Source organism: Suricata suricatta, chromosome 3 (genome assembly GCF_006229205.1).
Source record: "Suricata suricatta isolate VVHF042 chromosome 3, meerkat_22Aug2017_6uvM2_HiC, whole genome shotgun sequence".
Taxonomy (NCBI): Eukaryota; Metazoa; Chordata; class Mammalia; order Carnivora; family Herpestidae; genus Suricata; species Suricata suricatta.
In genome coordinates this window covers 152,574,248-152,592,747 of record NC_043702.1, presented here as the reverse complement: position 1 = coordinate 152,592,747, position 18,500 = coordinate 152,574,248, and the positions used below count along the sequence as shown (strand labels likewise).

At 34.8% G+C, this 18,500-nt stretch overlaps 1 protein-coding gene and 1 pseudogene across 3 annotated transcripts in view; both read right to left on the bottom strand.

Moving 5' to 3' along the window:
- Positions 1 to 13,354: 13,354 nt before the first annotated feature.
- The window catches only part of KCNT2 (potassium sodium-activated channel subfamily T member 2), a 340,818-nt gene continuing 335,672 nt past the window's right edge, over positions 13,355 to 18,500 (bottom strand). For all 3 annotated transcript variants that reach the window (XM_029933172.1, XM_029933173.1, XM_029933174.1), the window contains one exon: positions 13,355 to 13,563. In XM_029933172.1, the coding sequence (XP_029789032.1) occupies positions 13,452 to 13,563 (112 nt within the window). In that variant the 3' untranslated portion in view covers positions 13,355 to 13,451. The remainder of the gene's footprint in view (positions 13,564 to 18,500) is intronic.
- Positions 17,256 to 18,158, bottom strand: LOC115286794 (annotated as a pseudogene).

Here is an 18,500-nt window from a genome sequence, read left to right as displayed (position 1 = left end):
TTTTTCTGTTGGCCTCTTTCTGTTGGATCATTCACTCTAGTCGAAGGTCATTGCCACAGTGTAAGGAGCTGTATGGAGAGAGCCATAGTCACAAAGGTAACGCAAACTAGAAGATTCTTATTTGTCCTTGAATGCAGGAGAACAAGGGTTTCCAGAGAGAGAATGCACCAACATTGTTCTATCGAGGTCACCAGTAACTTCCACATAGCTAAGTCCAGTAACCAATTCTTGGTTCTCAACCTATTTATCAGTGGTAGTTGACATAGTTGATCATTTGATTTTCTATTCAAGGGAACTTCTCAGTCTCATGGGAAAGGGAAGACTTGAAGTGGTAGGGCAAACCTGGGTAGATGCCTTACAAAAGGTATTTTGTGTTTTTTAGTGAGAGGACAGAACCTAGGCACAGCACCTAAGGTTGCATAGAGACTCAGTTAACCTGTTTTTTTCCATGTCCTCAGGATCCATGAATAATAGCACATAAACATTATATATAACTATAAATTGATCATAGTTTAGATGGGAAAAGTCATAAGAATTTACCCACTATATCAAAACAAAAGAAGGTTCCAACAACTTGCCCACATTAACTATGAGCAAGAAAATAAATGGAATGGCCACTGTGCAAAAATAAAATGAAAAAGGAAACAAATAGAAAGATATAGAATGTAGACAAAGAAGATGAGGTAAAAGTGAAAGGCAAAAGTCCAGAAAGAAGAATTAATAAGTCTTGTATGGAGGTACTAGCGAGCATGAGTAAGGAAACAAAGGGAGTATTTATAGACAACAATACTGTGTTATAAACATCAAACTTGCTGAGAGACTAATTAGTCTCATGACAAAGAAAAATAATAATTATGTGATATGATGGAGGTGTTAACTAATGCTACAATGGCAATCATATTATAATACATAAATGTATCAAGTCAATATATTGGACACTTTAAGTTTTTACAATGTTACATGTCAATTATATCTCAATTTAAAAAAGAGATGGGAGACAAGAACTGAACCGTCTGTAAAGACAGTCAAATAATCTAATCTCAAAGGAAACATAAAAGAAGAAAAAAGGTTACTGAAAGGGCTTATTATAAGAAAGACCTTTAATGAGGACACGGATCTGTGAGATGAGATTTCTTTAATAAATGAACTTTATAAAAGCATCAAATGAAAAGTGAGACCACAATAAGAGGCTATTAATTGAGAACCAAATGCAACCACAAATAATAATTTTGTAGAAAAGGAGAAAAAATAGAGACAAAATTAATAACTAAATTAGTAACCTAGAAGAAAATCACATTGAATGCAGAGGAAAACTGTAAAGAGATTAAACTTATAAAAGAGAGAAAAAAGCAGAATACATGATAGAAAATATGTTTACATAAGAATAATTTTATTCCTTAAAAAGAGAACAGAACAAATAAAAATTATAAATATAGAACAGGAACAAGTATTTATTAGGTAATAGAATGTTTTCTGTAAGAGAAAGAAAAATAAACCTGCCTATTGAAAGACCATACAGTGTTTTGTAAAATGAAAACAAAGAAAGAAAGGAAGAAAGAAAAAGACACAGAAAAATAAATAACTAGATATATTCTAATGAAGTTACTGAACTTCAAAGATAAATGATTTTTTTAATATTCTAGCAGAAATATCATGCCCCTTGCAAATAAAGATTAAAAATGCTACCAGGGTGGCTCCAGGCTTTCAGATATTTTCCATTGACACATCGTAATGCCAGAATGCAATAGAGCGATTTCCACACAATTCGGAAGAAAATAAAAAGCAATGCAATAATGTTTACTATAAAATCTACCAAAGCTGTCATTCAAATCTAAAGTCAATACCAGACTTTTTCATACATGTAAGAATATCAATAAGCCCCACTGAAAAATGTGGACAGAAAGATTATATATATATTCTACATTAGAAAAATCAAGTGCTGATCAGAAAAACCACGGTAAAGTGATTTTGCTCACTGGCAATAAGGATTTACTTCCAAAATGAGATTAAACAACTTCAGGAAGAGAAATGTTATAAATGTTGACAATTTCAGTATAAAAACATTTTTAAGGGGTGCCTGGGTGGCTCACCCTTAAAGTATCTGACTCTTGGTTTTGGCCCCAGTCATGATCTCGCAGTTTTGTGAGTTTGAGCCCCATGTCGGGATTTCCCAGCATACAGCCTGCTTGGGATTTTCTGTCCTCTCTCTCTCTGATCCTCCCCTACTCATGCTGTCTCTGTCTGTCCCCAAAATAAAAAGTAAATAATCTTTAAATAGCCATTTTTAATCGAATAAATGGAAAAATATGTATATGCATCTATTTCTGTGTCTTCACCAATGAGGAATCTTCAGTCTTGTTAATGAAGATTTGAAAGATATTGACATAGGTACATTAAGAAATAAAACTTTTTATATATTTCTTAAAATTATACTCACAAACCAAGAAACACTTACAATTAATATCATGACTAACATATACCAGATGAAGGAGAAAAGAGTTGTGTATTCTGTTAGCTTTTGACTTCTCAAAATATCCATCAGAAAGCTGATGTTGATGTTTAGCAAGCAAACTTATGTGTTAGACTTACTCTTATAAAGAAGAATACTGTTTTGCCAGAACTTGAGTAGTGTCTCAGAAGGAGAAAATCAAGTTGTAAGGCCTGGGCTGGATGATATAAGGTGATTTTTTAAGGCAGGGAACTGACTGTGATCCTATCAAATTCATGACATAAAACTTGCATTGCTGGGCACAGAAAATCTTCAAGTGAGTAATGACAAGTAGCCAGCTAATGATGATTATTGTTTTGTTGGTTCATAATCTTATCTTCCAGAAACGCTGCCTGGAGCAAGAAGCTAATAATTTTTGCCAAAGGCCAATGTTTTTTGACACACAAAAAATGAAAGTATGCTATGTGCTGCAGTTTTTTAGCACAGAAACGGGAAAGTATCTTGGAGCCAGAATTTCATAGAACAGGAATGGAAAAATAGACTGGTTTCAATTCTCAATCTCCTCTTTCGTTATTCTTTAGTCTAGCAGGGAGGATGAACCATTATCATCTGGGGATGTGACCAATCTAGTTCTGCAGTGATATTTAATATGTCATGCTCAAGCATAGGCTTAGAATGACAAACAATTGTTCCATTTCTAAGTGCCATGTCAGATTTTCTTTCTTTTCTTTTCTCTTTTCTTTTTCCTTCCCTTTTCTTTTTTCTTTTCTTTCTCTTTTCTCTACTTCCCTTCCCTTTTCCTTCCTTCCTTCCTTTTTCCATCCTTCCTTCTTTTTTCCTTCTTTCCTTCCTTCCTTTTCTTTCTTTTGAGGACACTTCTTATTGGATCATTCTATGGAACAGCAACTGTATAGCTGCACTTAAAACTTTGAAGATTACATATTTGAGCAGCAGAACAGAAATAAATATGAGGTTTATTTCTTATGGTTTGTTTCCAGTCCAGTAGCCAAGAGAGCCCATATTAAGCCAAGACTATTTCCATATCAAGAACCTGTAGACCCAGGTACCGAACTATAAGCCTAATTATGAATTACATGATTTCATAGTTTATTTTCCAGAAATTTTTAGCAATATTAAAGATTCCAGACAAGCTTCTAAGATTTCAAGTACAATATTCTCTTTGTAAGATACTTCATGTTCCACTTTAAGAGGCCTGCACTATGTCTAAAGTGGCTCTATTTAAATAACAATCAAATGGTTTCCAAAGTTGAGGGTGATGGGACATGGGTATTAATATGCAGAGATTAGATTCTAGTGTGGAAATGCAGGTTTGGCCTAGGGCTTCCTGTGGTGACAGAGATAAACAAGAATGAAGGACACATGAGATTAGTTGTGGCTAATTCCTAATTCCTGAGTGGGCACACTGAGGAAAGCACATCCCACTGAACACCGATTTCCCAAGAACAGAAATTCATTTTCAGAGGCAACAGCACTTTAAGTCCTTATTTAACAAAATAAGCAAAAACTGCTGGCTATCCATTAGAATGGCTTAAAGATCCTTAAAAGTATACAAAGCTGAGACTTTTTCCTCAGAGATTTTTATTTAATTCATTTGGAAAAGGGCCTGAGCTTTGGTATTTTTCAGAAGCTCCACCGTTCATTCTAACTTCCAAAAAGGATGAGATTCACTGGCATAAAGTTATAACTCACAAAGAAGGCTTATGATATCTAAATCTAATTCGTTCCTTATTACTGTTCTCTCTCTGTCTAGAATGTGGCTGAAAGGAACTGTGAATGTAGTGACCTCCCCAGGGAAGCAAGGAATCCCAGAGGGGCAAGACTTAGTATCAACTCTGAACCCTTCAAGTCACCTTACTACAATTACCTCCCAATGCAGCAGGTCTGATGTTATGATCTGATTTTGAAATAATTTCATTAGCGGTGGTGAAATGATGCCCGTGTATCTGGAAATGAAGGCAACCCACCAAAGTTTTATTTGGTTTGTAGAACCTGAGTCAAGTAACCCGTGAGAGTCTTTGACCCTGGCTCCACTCTCAAAATTGAAAAAGATACAGAATTAACAGTCCTTTGAATAAAGAAGAGGCCCAGGTCACCTGCCACCAACATTGTCTAAACCTAGGCCATTCATGTTATTTCCACAGAAGCTTCTCTTTTAGACAGATACACCCAACAGTGTCCCTCAGCAAAAGGTACATTCTCTCTGAGAGGGATTTTGCAACCAGATTTTAGAATTGAGTTTCCTCCTTATAGATCAATGCTAGATCATAATACTAATATCACAAATGCAAATGGGGGCAAGAGGTGTGAAGCTCAGGATACTATGAAAATGTATAAAGGGAATCTTCCCTAGTTTATTAGCAACTATTAGCAGTGATATTATAAGACTTTCCTTGAAGTACTTTTTATGATTTATTTCAAAGATATGTCTACCTAAATATTTGTTATAACTGAATGATTAGATGTAATGAGTAGGAGTTAGATAGCCAAAGGTAGGAAATATATAATCTGAGGCAGAAGAAATAACATGCCTCTATCTTCACTAGAGAAAAAGCAGGTAGCATATTTCAAAAACCGAATACAGTTCAGTGTGAGTGAAATGTAGTGAAAAAGAAGTGAGAGGGGAGAGGTAAAAACATGGGTCAGGTCCTATTGGAGCTGCTAATTTTGGTTTCTACTCTAAGATCAATGAGAAGCCTCTGGGTGATTTTAACTAACAATGAATTTAAATTTTTGAAAAATCTTTCTTATCATACTTTGGAGAAAAGAAATGAGGAGGGCAAGGCTGGGTTTGGCACATTCACTAGAGTAACTGTGGTGTAAGCCAGCATTTCAGGACTCCAGGGTGGGACAGAACTGGTGGGAATATAGAATATGAGAGTTGTTCAAGAGGAAGGAAAAACAGAACTCAGAAATTAACTGATGGGAAGCAGTAATGAAGAAAAAAAGGAAAGTCAAAGATGGGCCTCAGGTTTGCCCTTGAGCATTTGAGCATCTCTTTTTTGAACTAGTATAAAGCAAGTCTTGTGTTTATATCCTGTGAACAAATGATAGTCTGGGTGGTGTCATAAAAAATAGGTATGTCAGCTAAATATATTGTTAATAATTTTAAACAGAGATTTATTTCTGAGCTTCTAAAGTCTTCATATAAATCATTTATTTTAGTTCACAACAACATACAATTGCTACATCATAATTTTAAAATGTCTAAATCTATATAGCATTTTCTCCACAAAAATAATTTCCAATTTCATTGCTCAGGTACCAAGGTCGGTGGTTTCTTGCTCCTCAGAGCCTCTGACAGAACCAATTTAAATGAGTACTGTCTCCAAGAGCAAACTCAACACTTACTTCCTCTCTGTAACATTATGCAATCCTCCCTTTTCATTGGATTGATAAGAGATGAACACAGTCTCAACTGCCGTGTAAGAAGATCAGGAAGTTGATGCTAAGTGACCAACTGCCTTTTTAGGAGTGAAATTGGCCCACCATCAGCATCTATGTGCCCTGGGGCCAGATAGCTACCTCTCTAAGAATAGACACAGTGACCCAAAGCAGAAAGCAAGATGTGGCAATTATGACACAGATAAGTCTACGGAGTCGTCAATATTGTATACACAAAACAAATGACTGACCCTTGATCATCATCTGAATCCTGCAGTTTATTCGGGATGCTATCAGAAGAGTTATAAAGAAACAATTGTATTTCAGACTTAGTTGAAAATTGTCTTCTATCTATGATACAAAAAGATGTTAAATTACTTCACTAAATTATGTCAAAGTTAGTTATATGAGTTTTGTGATTGCTTTGGTGGCTAGCTTATATAAAGAGGTAAACAAAAGGAAAGTGTTAAGGAACGTTGAAAGATGTCAAGGAAATTTGATTTTTCTAATATTGAAAAATTGCTCTGAGACCAAATAATTATAAGGCAGGCAGATCTTGTCAATATCTTTAACTAGTGGCTATTTCAGAAAAAAACTACAAATATTACAGAAACTAATTTGTCATACTAAGCTTTTGCTCTTACAAATTCTAAATAATACAGTTTTAAATAGTTTGTTACTTGCATTGTATGGATATCCACATTTCAACAAACAAGAAAAAATGATAGCATGACCCCCAAAAGACTTGATGAAATAAAATCATCTTATTAAGTGATTTTAACTTTTAGTACTTTCTGATAAACATCACAACCGTATTAGTAAATAGGTTTTAAAAAATGAATAGATCTCTTGTTTTAAAAATATGTGCCCTGGAATATTTACATTCCAAAGTGATCAGAGAACCACCGTCTCTCTTGCTTATTTAGGCTTTTAAGTTTATAAGGACACCAAGGATAGTGTTGACTTTTCCTCTTGCTTTGAATTGGATTGCAACTTGTTTCCTAGTCAAGGAAAAAAATCTTAATTTTGCTAAAGTGAGAAATGAGAATTGCCCACACTAACTTGAAGGATGTTGAATAATCCAAAATAAAGAACTTTGCTCCTTTAGTCAGGGGTAATAAATCATGCACAGCTACTTAATTATTTTCAGCAACATGTTTTCCAGTGGAAACTTCAGTCATTTCATAGTCATTTCACAGCATGCTTTTTGCCAAAAACATTAAAAATCAATTAGTTTTCATTAAAAAGTGATCATAAGATATTCTATTTTCAAAATCAAATCGTTTGTAGCTTAGTTCGTGCAAAACATCTAAAACTGAAGTATTTTTCAAGAAGTTATTACTGTTTGCTCAACTTTTTCTGTTCAAGCTTGAATTTTTGGTTAAGGCAAAAAACATTTCTATTATATTTATGTTACTGCAATGATTTGGAAATTTATATTATTCCAATAAATATATATTTATAAAATCTTAACCTAAAACTTAAGGTCATATTCTTCATTGGGCATTCTTCTAGATTAAAATAATTTTTTTTATAATATTAAATCCTGAGTCTATGGTGTTTGTTTATCAACTACTGCGGCATAGCCAAAATTGTCCTGCCAAATACGTATCATAAAGTGCCAGTTTTCTTGTGAGATCATTATGACTGTGATAGACCTTATGTGTGTGTGACCTTCAAATTCATATTTGGAAATCTTACCCTCCAGTGTGATGATTTCATTGGGAGATAATTAGAACTGGATGAAGTCATGAAGGGGAAGCCTTGTGAATGGGATTAATGCCCTTTTTTTTATTTAAAAATTTTTTTAATGTTTTATTTATTTTTGATACAGAGAGAGACAGAGCATGAGAGTGGGAGGCGCAGAGAGAGAAGGAGACACAGAACCGGAAACAGGCTCCAGGCTCTGAGCCAGCGGTTAGCACAGAGCCTGATGCGGGGCTCGAACCCACAAAGGTGAGATCTGACCTGAGCCGAAGTCGGAGGCTTAACCGACTGAGCCACCCAGGCGCCCCGAGATTAATGCCCTTAATGGAGTTTGAGAGGAGGCACCTGGGTCGTTCAGTTGGTTAAGCATCCAACTCTGGCTCAGGTCATGATCTCAAGGTTAGTGAGTTTTAGCCCTGCATTGGGCTGTATGCTGACAGCTCAGGGCATGGAGCCTGCTTCAGATTCTTGGTCTCCCTCTCTCTCTGCCCCTCCCCCGCTGTTGCTCTCCCTCTCTCTCTCTCTCTCTGTCTCTATCTCAAAAAAAAAATTTAAAAAATTTTAAAACAGTCTGAGAGACCTTGCTTCTCTCTACTCTCCGTCATGTGAATGGCCACCTACAAACCAGGTGGTAGGCTTTTGTCAAACAACAAATCCACCTTGATCTTGGCCTTCCCAGCTTCCAGAACTATGAGAAATAAATCTCTGTCGTTTAAACACCCCCAGTCTATTATATTTTATTCTAATAGCCCAAGCATGCTAATACAGAAATTGAATAAATTATATTCTGGGATTCATCCATATCTGATGAGATTTTAGACGTTAGACTTTATAGTTGATGCTGAAACAAGATAAGACTTTTGGAACTGTTGTGATGAAATGAATGTATTTTGCATGTAGAAAAAAAACCCAGGAATTTGGAAGATGGGAACAGTGACAGAATGTTGTGGGTTGAATGTTTATAACCGTCTCCTTGCAAGTTCATATGCTGAAGCCCTAGCGCCCAATGTCATGATATTAGGAGGTGGGGTCTTTAAGAGGGAATTAAGATTTGATGAGATCATGAGAGCAGAATTCTCATAAGTAGGACTCATGCACTTATAAGTGTCCCAGGAGAGTTTGCTCCCCTCCACTGTCTGCCGTGTGGGGCTGCAAGAACACAGCGCTCTATACACCAGGAAGCAGGGTCTCACCAAACACTGAATCTGATGATGTCTTGATCTTAGACTTCCCAGCCTCCGGCACTGTGAAAAATAAATGTTAAGCTACCCACTCAATGGTATTTTTGTTATTACCACCCAAACGGACTGAGATAATGACAGACTGACAGATTTCTTTGTGGGTCTCATTTTTGTGGGTTAGAATCCATTACACTTGATGAATATTAGTCCAGCTTTGGACATATGAGAATCATGAGTAATAAAAACTACAAGTTAAAAATTATTACTTTAGCATTATACACTGTATTTGTGCCCTGTATGACGAAGCACTTATTTACAAACCTCAACTTCAGTACTTACTTCAGGTCTAGTAACAGGAAAGTCTCTTCGCCCTTTTACAAATTGAGAGTTTTCAGATAAAATAAATACTTGTATTTCAAGACCATCTCAAGCTTTCTTATTCTATATGAATCCTAACACAGATCGGGGAATGAAAGTCTATAGATTTAGGAATGTTTCTTTTGGGAATTGTATTTAGTTTTCAAATGCAAAGGTATCTAGCCTGGTATCACAAAAAATGAAACATATTTTTATACAGTAGAAACAAGGAAAATATAAACATCTGTGTAGAACTATACATTTCTTTGGAGTGACACTAAATTACAGTACAGTTTGTTAAAGATTTCTGCTATGATTTATACTTGGGAAGACAGATCATTATTTTGTTTCTGTTGAAACACTTTTAGATATAAGTAAAATATAATTCTCTTGAATACCAAGAACAAAGGCTTTAGTGATAAGCCAAATAACTGCATTTTTAAGACCATATGGTACAATATTACTCTGACCCACCATAATTATCGCTGACATGTCACTCCAAATAAAATAGACTAGAGAGCAGTCCCATATAAAAAAAAGAAGGAAAGAAGGCAGAGATCAAAATGAAATAAAGCAGCCTAATACTCCACAGGACAAGCATGGCCTGTCTTAAGTTTCCCAGCGGGTGCTATTTAATTTGTTGAATTTCCCCAAAATCTGTCCTTTAAATTGCAGTCCTTGAAATTTGATATCAATATTATCTCAGATTTAATCAGATTGAAAAACTGCTGATTTGTGCATCCTGTCGCAGCCAAGATTCAATCTGGAAAGAGAAATCACACGGCAATCTGGACAGAGAAACTTTAATGTAGAGAGTTATTAGCCATAGCAGAGCTTTGGAGTAATAACAGATTGGTTAGTAGTAAGTAAAGAGAACTTGAAAATCATATAGAATCGGCAGATGTAAAGATATAAGAAGCATGCGTCACCGCCAGAGCTGAGATAGAGAGCCCCAAGAAGAGACCCCAGGACTGAAATCAAGAGAGAGGGCCTGTCAGAGGCTCACAGAATTGCAGAAAAGGCCTTGTGGTTCTTGCACCGACAGAACCTGCTGGAAATCTGGGGAGAGTCGTTCACGGGGCAGAGTCTCTCTGGAGGCACTGGACTACCACACCTGTGAGCTGGTGCCGAGGCCCCTCCCTGGCCCTGGGCACGTGACTGGAGAAGGCCAGGCGTGCACAGGAGCATCAGGACTCTGTGCTGTGCAAATGCACCACCCGCTGCAAGAGTCGGTCCCTGGCAGGGAAGAGCAGGTTTTCTTGGGACTTTTTTGTCCATGTTCATTGGTATTTCCCAATGTCCAGAGCAAGCGACCTAGGAGACCACAAACAAACCCAAGGAATTGACCCCCCTCAACCCCGTGCTGTTCTGCAAGACCCAGTTCCCTGGGCTGACTTCCTTCTTTTCACTTTGCAGTCTTCTGATGCTTGTTTAATACAAAATATCTAGAGGATTTTTTTGTTTTGTTTTAAGCTATTCTTAGCAGGAGGAATAGGCTCCATTTTCCTGGAGCCAAAAAGTTTATCTTTGCATTTAAAATTATTTTTATTTTCTCTAACTAGTGCTTTTCTGATCTTTAAATTAGTGTATTCGCTCTGAACAAAAATTCTCTTGTGGCCCCTACATTCGTTATTTTCCACCTTCCTTTTATTTTCTATTTTCCCCTCCTTTCCCTTTGCTCTCTTCTTCTTTACCTCCCATCCCTGACCCTTCTTTCTTCTCTCCTCTTTTCCTGCTAAATTAAGTTATTCAGAAAGTATTACAGTAAGGAGTAATACAACCAGTTTTTTATGGCTACCTTTTCTAATGAGAATACCTTCATATTTATGTTGGTTTTGAAATATAAAAGTGGCAAAGGAGTTTTGCAGTTTCGAAACATAATTGGTTAAACAAAATTTCGGCAAAAAGCACCAAGGGGTTTTCAACATCATAAATATTTTTTATTATTTATTTTAAGCAATTCAATATAACTGGTAGCAAAATGGTACATAGACAATAAACAGAACCGATTCCCGTAAGATTACAAGAACTATTACTGACTTTATGTTTTCTCTTGTGTGCAAGTTAAGTATTTTAAAAAGGCAACAGTTTGCTAAAAGGCTTTTATAAGCATTTTGTATTCTTTAAATAACAGAAAGACTAATAAACTATCATTATTATAGCAAGCTGCTATGAATTGTGTCAACTATTAACTTTGGACTAATGTTCATAATCAAAAATAATCATTGTAAAATTTATGAAACAAAACTTTTAGTTTTATAGGAAATATAGTCATGTCCTAGTGTAAGGTCCTAGTCTTGACAATGGTCATAATGCAAAAATATTACACTTGAGATCTTGTGGGGAAAGAATATTCATAAAATCTGACATTTATTCTTAAAAATAACTGTAATGGAGTAATGAAATGACAACTCAAAGAAGTATGTCATTTTTTATTTTTTATGTGCAAATATAAAATAAGTTACTTAAATTCATTATCATTCTCCATTACGGATATTAGTTTAATTCTGCCTTTAGTTTGAATGATTTATAGGTGGATGTGTCCGTTTGTCAAATCTATTTCACATGTGTCTACAACATACACGCACACATATGCATATAATCTTCGTTTAAAGGTATGCTTCCAATTTTAAGTAACTTGTTATAAATTCTCTACTTTCTTATCTGATTAAAGAAAATTAAACATAGGATCTCTCTGTTTTAGAGAAATTCTTGGCATTTTTGTTATTCTAAAATGAGACTAATGGAAAATACTCAAAAACAATAACAAATAAACATTTCCTTCTCTCGAAGCCAAATTATACAACTGATATAATCTATCATTTTTCATGTTAGGTTTTACATTTTTATTTCCATGGAATTATTTGGGGAATTTTAGGGTTTTTTTGTTTTTTTTTTAATTCATCCACTGTCTTTCCAATTTATCTGTTTCCTTATGCAAAGAAGAACATGTCTCTTTCTAATCTTATACGTCTTATTTTCTGTGGGATTAAAATTCAATGTCAAAGCCAGAAAATTTTAAAACACACAATTAGAAGAAAAATACCTTTTGAAATTTACCAATGTCTCTCTCATGGGAAGATTCTAACACTTTCCAACTGCCTGGCAAACGCTGCTCTTGTGCTTTTCAGTCTGTTTCTGAAGGGGAATAAAGCAGTAAGATAGCAGCACTGGGGTCGGCAAGGATCGATTTATATTTAATTTATAACTGTCAAACTCTTCATGGTTTATAGTAAATTTTAATGGTGAAAACTACCTATCTCTACACATTTTGTCCTCATAGTGTTAAAACATAGTTCCTATAGATACTTTTTCAAAATTAAATCAAAAATTTTAACATACCGTTGTTTCCTGTATGAGTATTTCAATACTCAAGGCATAAGGGAACTTTTCATGTTTTGAAATGTCCTTGTATTCCATAAAAGGTGTCATTTTACCTCTTTGAATTTTAAAGTGTCTTTCTAGTAAGATCTACTATAGAGATTATGAAAATGTCAAAGCTCAAGAGCTTAATATAAACCATTACTACCTATTTCAGTTAGTGTTTCAATGCTTGGCTTAAATTTAAATCAACATATGTGTTTTCAATATTTTCTCTGTTAGCTATTCTTTTAGGAGAACAATAAATATTTGCTTTTTAATACACTTTTCTTGGCATATAACATGTGTCAGACATAAAGTTAGCGAAATGTTCAGGTATTTGATATTTTTTGTTTGTTTTGGTTTCTTCAGTGTAGTAAGACATGCTAAGAACATCTCAAATACCAAAACGAATATGATATCATCTGAAAAGGCAACAAAAAATGTTAAAATGACTTAAAGATTTATACTCTAAAGCAAATTGTGAGACCTTTACAAAAGTCAGCCACACAAGTTTGTTGGTTAATCTCTGTGTAGAGAAGGCTAGACATTTATGCTGAGCTCCATTTTATAAAACAGCAAGTTTAAAGAATATGATTATTTAATTTTTAAGAGGAGCAACAATCTTCTTTGTCCATTGTGATGCACCAAATATACTTGAATTTTTCATTTACTTTCATAAAACATTAATATTTTTAAAAGTTGGCTTCATACAGTTTGGATTACAGTTTGGATTTAAATTTTGTGTTTTAATTTAGGCTTTCAAAATCATCACATTGATGTTTTTCAGATATTGATAGAAGTACCAAGAAGCAATACTTTACATTTCAAAATAATCTATACTTCTAAGAGAATAGATTTCTTTTAATATGAGAGAATGGAATATATTCTGATCGAGTTTATTTCATGCCAGCAGCACATATTTTCCCCTAAGTCTTAAAATTGTTTTAAGCAAGATTCTTGTAGGAAAAAAAAGGTCTCTTATTTTCTTTCCATCAAAGCTGAGTTTCCTCCCGAGAGTCTTGACCTGTGGTATTGCAGATGCTGTTTTTTCGACTGGGTTCACTGTTCGGAAGGTACGCCAGCGGATCTGGTCGGATTAAGTATCTAATAAAAGAAAACAAAGCAAATAACTGTAATAGTAAATAAAGGCAAAACGAATTCACACTTATACTTCAGACTCCTGCTTCAAATGTATTCAGTTTTTAGGTGGTCGAAACCATGTCTAGATACAACATTGGTAGAAGGACTCACTTCTTAACTGACCTAAAATTTTTTGCAGGATTTGTATTATTTCTATAACCAAGATTATGACAATAAATACTGATTAATCAAGAATTATTATTTAGGTATAATCCATTATACCACCTTCATCCATCCTATCACAACTTTATGATTTACTTTAGTGTTCTTTTGATTTATTATCCCTTTCTTTGGCTATTTTTCTAACAAGGAGACCTAAATCTTAGCCATGATTCTTCTATTACTTAACTGCTCTTAGTCTTACTTTCATAATTCATAAACAAATTTGACCTAAATAATTTCTATAAGTCCTTTTAATTTAAGTTCTTCAAGATTCTAAAGAAGTCATGATTTAATACATGCTCTGGAGAATATTGTACAGAGATAGCCTTTTAATTATCTGGATTAATCTAAAATTTAGCTTATGCTAGGACGTGCACTTATGCAAAATAAAAAATAATTCTTAATTTATTCTACTAGTAAATGGGAAAGTGTTCATCTGTCAAATTCACACATTTCAGTAATATTAGAATTTAAGAGAGATGTTTTACTTCAGAGTCTCAAATCACATGAGCTTTCATTTCTTGAGCACTTCTGGAATACTCTTCTGGAATACTGCATGAAGCACTGGGAATACAAAGGGTCCCAAACCACAACCCCTGTCCTGCAGAAGATTCATATAATTTAATTTGTAAAGCAGACATACACAATAAAAATAAATTCCAAGCCTCACAGAAAGAGAAAAAAGAGCAACAGAGAGAATTAGGGAACGCTACTGAGAATGTTGATTTCCTGATCTCTTCCGAAAGTGAGTTTGCTTTCAGGAGAGTGGTTAAATTAGAAGGTAAATTCAGGAAGAAGAGTAGAAAACAGCTCGCAGAGGACTTTAAGTTTCAGGACAAAGTAGTTTGGAACTTTCTTCCAAAGGCTGTTGGGAAGCCGCTGAGAATTTGCAGGGAGAGAAGGAAAGTAAATTCGGGTAATCGCAGCATTTGAAAAAGTCTTGTTTCTGATGCAAATGAAACTAGTAATTCATAGTTTTATAATAATTTTGAAGGTACAAAAAATGAACAGAAAACCTAATGTAAAGAGAGAACTCTAATAGAGGATTGTACTTTTCCTCTAAAAAACTGAAGAAAAAATATTCAGAAAATATGTTCCTTAATGAAGATGAGAAAAGGCAGTTTAAAGCACTCCAGTCTATTTTCTCCAATCAAATAAAAGTTGAAATTAATGTCCTTGAATCTATTAACTGGATATTGTTCTCCATGCACACTGCTTTATAATTACTTTAAATGTCACTGGCATTGTAGATTGATGAAGAAAACTAATAGTGCACATTAAACTCCTTTTTATTTGGTAAATTGAACATGTTACAATTTGTAAATCAAAGATGTACAACATATTACTTTGATACATTTACATATTTTAATATGATTGCCATTGATGCCATATTCATCACATTACATCATTATAGTGCATCATTATTAACTACATTCACTATAGTCTACATTAGATCTCTATGGCTTATTTACTTCTTGTTATAAGTTTGGATCCTTAAACACCATCAATTTCATCACTCCGCTTTCCCATCTCCTGGTAACCACCTGTTTTATTATGGGTTTAACTTTTTTCTAGATTCCCCATGTAAGTGATATCACATAGTATTTGTCCTTCTCTGACATCTTGCTTTTATAATGTGATCAAAATCCATCTCTGTTGTTGCAAATGGCAAGATATCTTCCTTCCTCATTGCTGAATAATATCCATTGTGTATAATACCACATTTTTCTTATCCATTCATCCATTGATGGGCATTTGGGTTGTTTCTATGTCTTGGCTGTTGTGAATAATTCTGCAATGCACGTGGGTATACATATGTCTCATCAAAATCCAGGTTTCATTTCTTTTCAATAACAGATCCCAAAGTGGAACTGCTGGATCATATGGTAAATCTATTTTTAATTTTTTGAGGAATTTTCAGACTGGTTTCCATAGTGGTTGGTCTAATTTAAATTCTTAACAACAGTGTATATAACAGTTCCCTTTCTCCAACATCCTCTCCAGCGCTGATTGTCTTTTGTCTTCTTGATGATAGCCATTCCAACAGGTGTGAGATGATATCTCATTGTGGTTTGATTTGCATTTCCCTGATGATCAGTTATGTTGAGCATCTTTCCATAGTATTGGCCATTTTCATGTCCTTTCTGCAAAGTATTTAGTTTCTACTCAATTTTTAACCTGATACTTTCAGGTTTTTTTAAATAAGTTTTAGCTCTTTATATATTTTGGATATTAACCCTTTGTCTGAAATATGGTTTACAAAATTTTTCTCCCATTCTGTAGGCTGTTTTTCATTTTTTTGATGTTGCTTTTGTTGTGCAGAAGCTTTTGAGTTTGATGCAGTCTCATTTGTTGACTTTTACTTTTGTTGTTTGTGCTTTTGGCCTTATGACCAAAATATCGTTGCAAAGACCAATATGAATGAGTGTCTTCCCTGTTTTCTTCTAGAACTTCCATAATATCAGGTCTTATATTTAAGTCTGATCCATTTTGAGGTTTTGTTTTTTAGTGGTATGAGACAGAAGTCTAATTTCAGTGTTATACACGTGCTTTTCCAGTGTCCCCTGCATCATTTTTTTGAAAAGACTTTCCTTTCCCCATTGGGTGTTTCTAGTTACCCTCTCAAATATTAGTTGACCATAAATACTGGGATTTAATTTTGGGCTCCCTATTATGTTCCATTGATCTAGATGTTTATTTTTGTGCCAGTACCATACTGTTTATACTAGTATGGCTTTGTAGTCTAGTTTGAAATCAAGGAGTGTGATACTTTTGGCTTTGTTCTTTTTTATCAGAATTGCTTTGGCTATTCAGGATCCTTTGAGGTTCCACATGAATTCTGGGATTATTTCTTCTAAATCTGTGAGGAATACCTTTGATATTTTGGTAGGGATTTTGTGGAGTCTGCATATAGCTTTGGGTAATGTGACCATTTTACCAATGTTTATCTTTCCAATCCATGAACACAAGAAGTCTTTCCACAGCTGTGTGTCTTCTTTATGCTCTTTCAGCAAAGTTTTGTAGTTTTCTTTTTTTAAATAAGTTTATTTATTTATTTTGAGAAGGGGAAGGGCAGAAAGAGAGGGAGACAGAAAGAAAGCCATGCAGGCTCCATGGAGCCCAACGTGGGGCTCGAACTCATTAACTGTGAGATCATGATCTGAACTGAAATCAAGAGTTGGACACTTAACTGACTAAGCCATGCAGGCACCCCAAAGTTTTGTAGATTTTTTTTTATTTTATTAAAATATTGAGTTTATTTCATATGCATTTTTTTGTTTCCCCATCATTTCCATTTGTCTGACCACCACTACTACTATGTCCTATCATAACATTCCATACATACCTAAAAACCAAGCAAAGGGTGGAGTTACAACATTAAAGACTAAACAGGCATTTTGGACAACAAGTTCTTGGCAATGGAACTTGGACAACATTTATTAGACATGGTAGGGTAATTTCTCACTCTGCATTATAGAAAGGACAGTCAGATATCAACTGTTACAGAAATGAAATAAAAGACAAAAAATTTTAACAAATTGTTTAAACTACTTTCTTAGAAATTTCCTTCACCACCAGGTATCTTGAATAGCCTCTTGGTCCATCATCCAAAAGCAATTCTTCACATAATTGAACTTGGCTCCACATTGGGAACAGAACCCCTTTTTTCCGTACTTGCTTGTATTTTTGCTTTAATGTCTTCTATAGAACTAGGCTCTTTGGGTGTTTGGGGAGTCTTTTCCTGTTTTTTGAAAGATTCTTGAACTTTTGATCTTGGTATTGATGGTTTTGAGTCTTTTCCATCCTGGTTTGATTTTTGTGCACTTTTGGCTGGAGTATCTCATATAGATTTCTTTACTGGAGACTCTTCTTCAGCTTCCTCATCATCAAAATCATCATCATCGTCTTCTTTGTCATCATTTTTATCGGCAGCAAGTTTTACTTTTTTCTGTGTAACTTTGTTACCACATCCAAGGGGTAAAATGCTTTCCAGGTACACTAAAGAGTTTCTCATCCTCTTCCTCTTCATCTTCTGACTCTGCATCTTCCTCAACAGCTACGAAGTGCTGTCCACTAATATACACAGACCCTGAACCACATTTCAACCATAAGATTACAGGTGATGCTATTTCAAGGGAAACAGTTGGCTATACAGACATTTATAAAGTTGTCGGGGTGATTTTAATTGGACTGCCTTTGTAATTCATCACCTCTGCTTCAACAATGTGACATTCATCCTTTCCACCAGGCCCTTAACTGACCATTCTTAATGATAACTGGAGCTCATTTTCATCATTATCCACTTTAGAGTGATAATCTTTGTCAGTCTTTAGTTCACAACCTAAAAGATAGCTCTGGGGCCTCAGGCTCATGTCCTTGTCCTTCAAATCTTCCATAGGGTGGTGGCATGCACTTAGGTGGGAGAGAAGGCTGGCGAAGAGAAACGACTACTGTTCCACAGAATAGCCACGCAAGACAGAATCACAGCAAGGACAAAGTTTTGTAGTTTTCATGTACAGATTTTCACTCCTTCTGTTAAATTTATTCCTAAGTATTTTATTGTGTTTGATGCTACTGTGAATGATAGTTTTATTTCTTTTTTTTGATGCTGCATCTTTAGTGTAAAGGAATGCCACTAATTTCTGTAAATTGCTTTTATAATCTCTTACATTACTGAAATCATTAATTCCAACAGGTTTTCAATTGGCTCTTTGGAATTTTCTTTATATAAGATCATA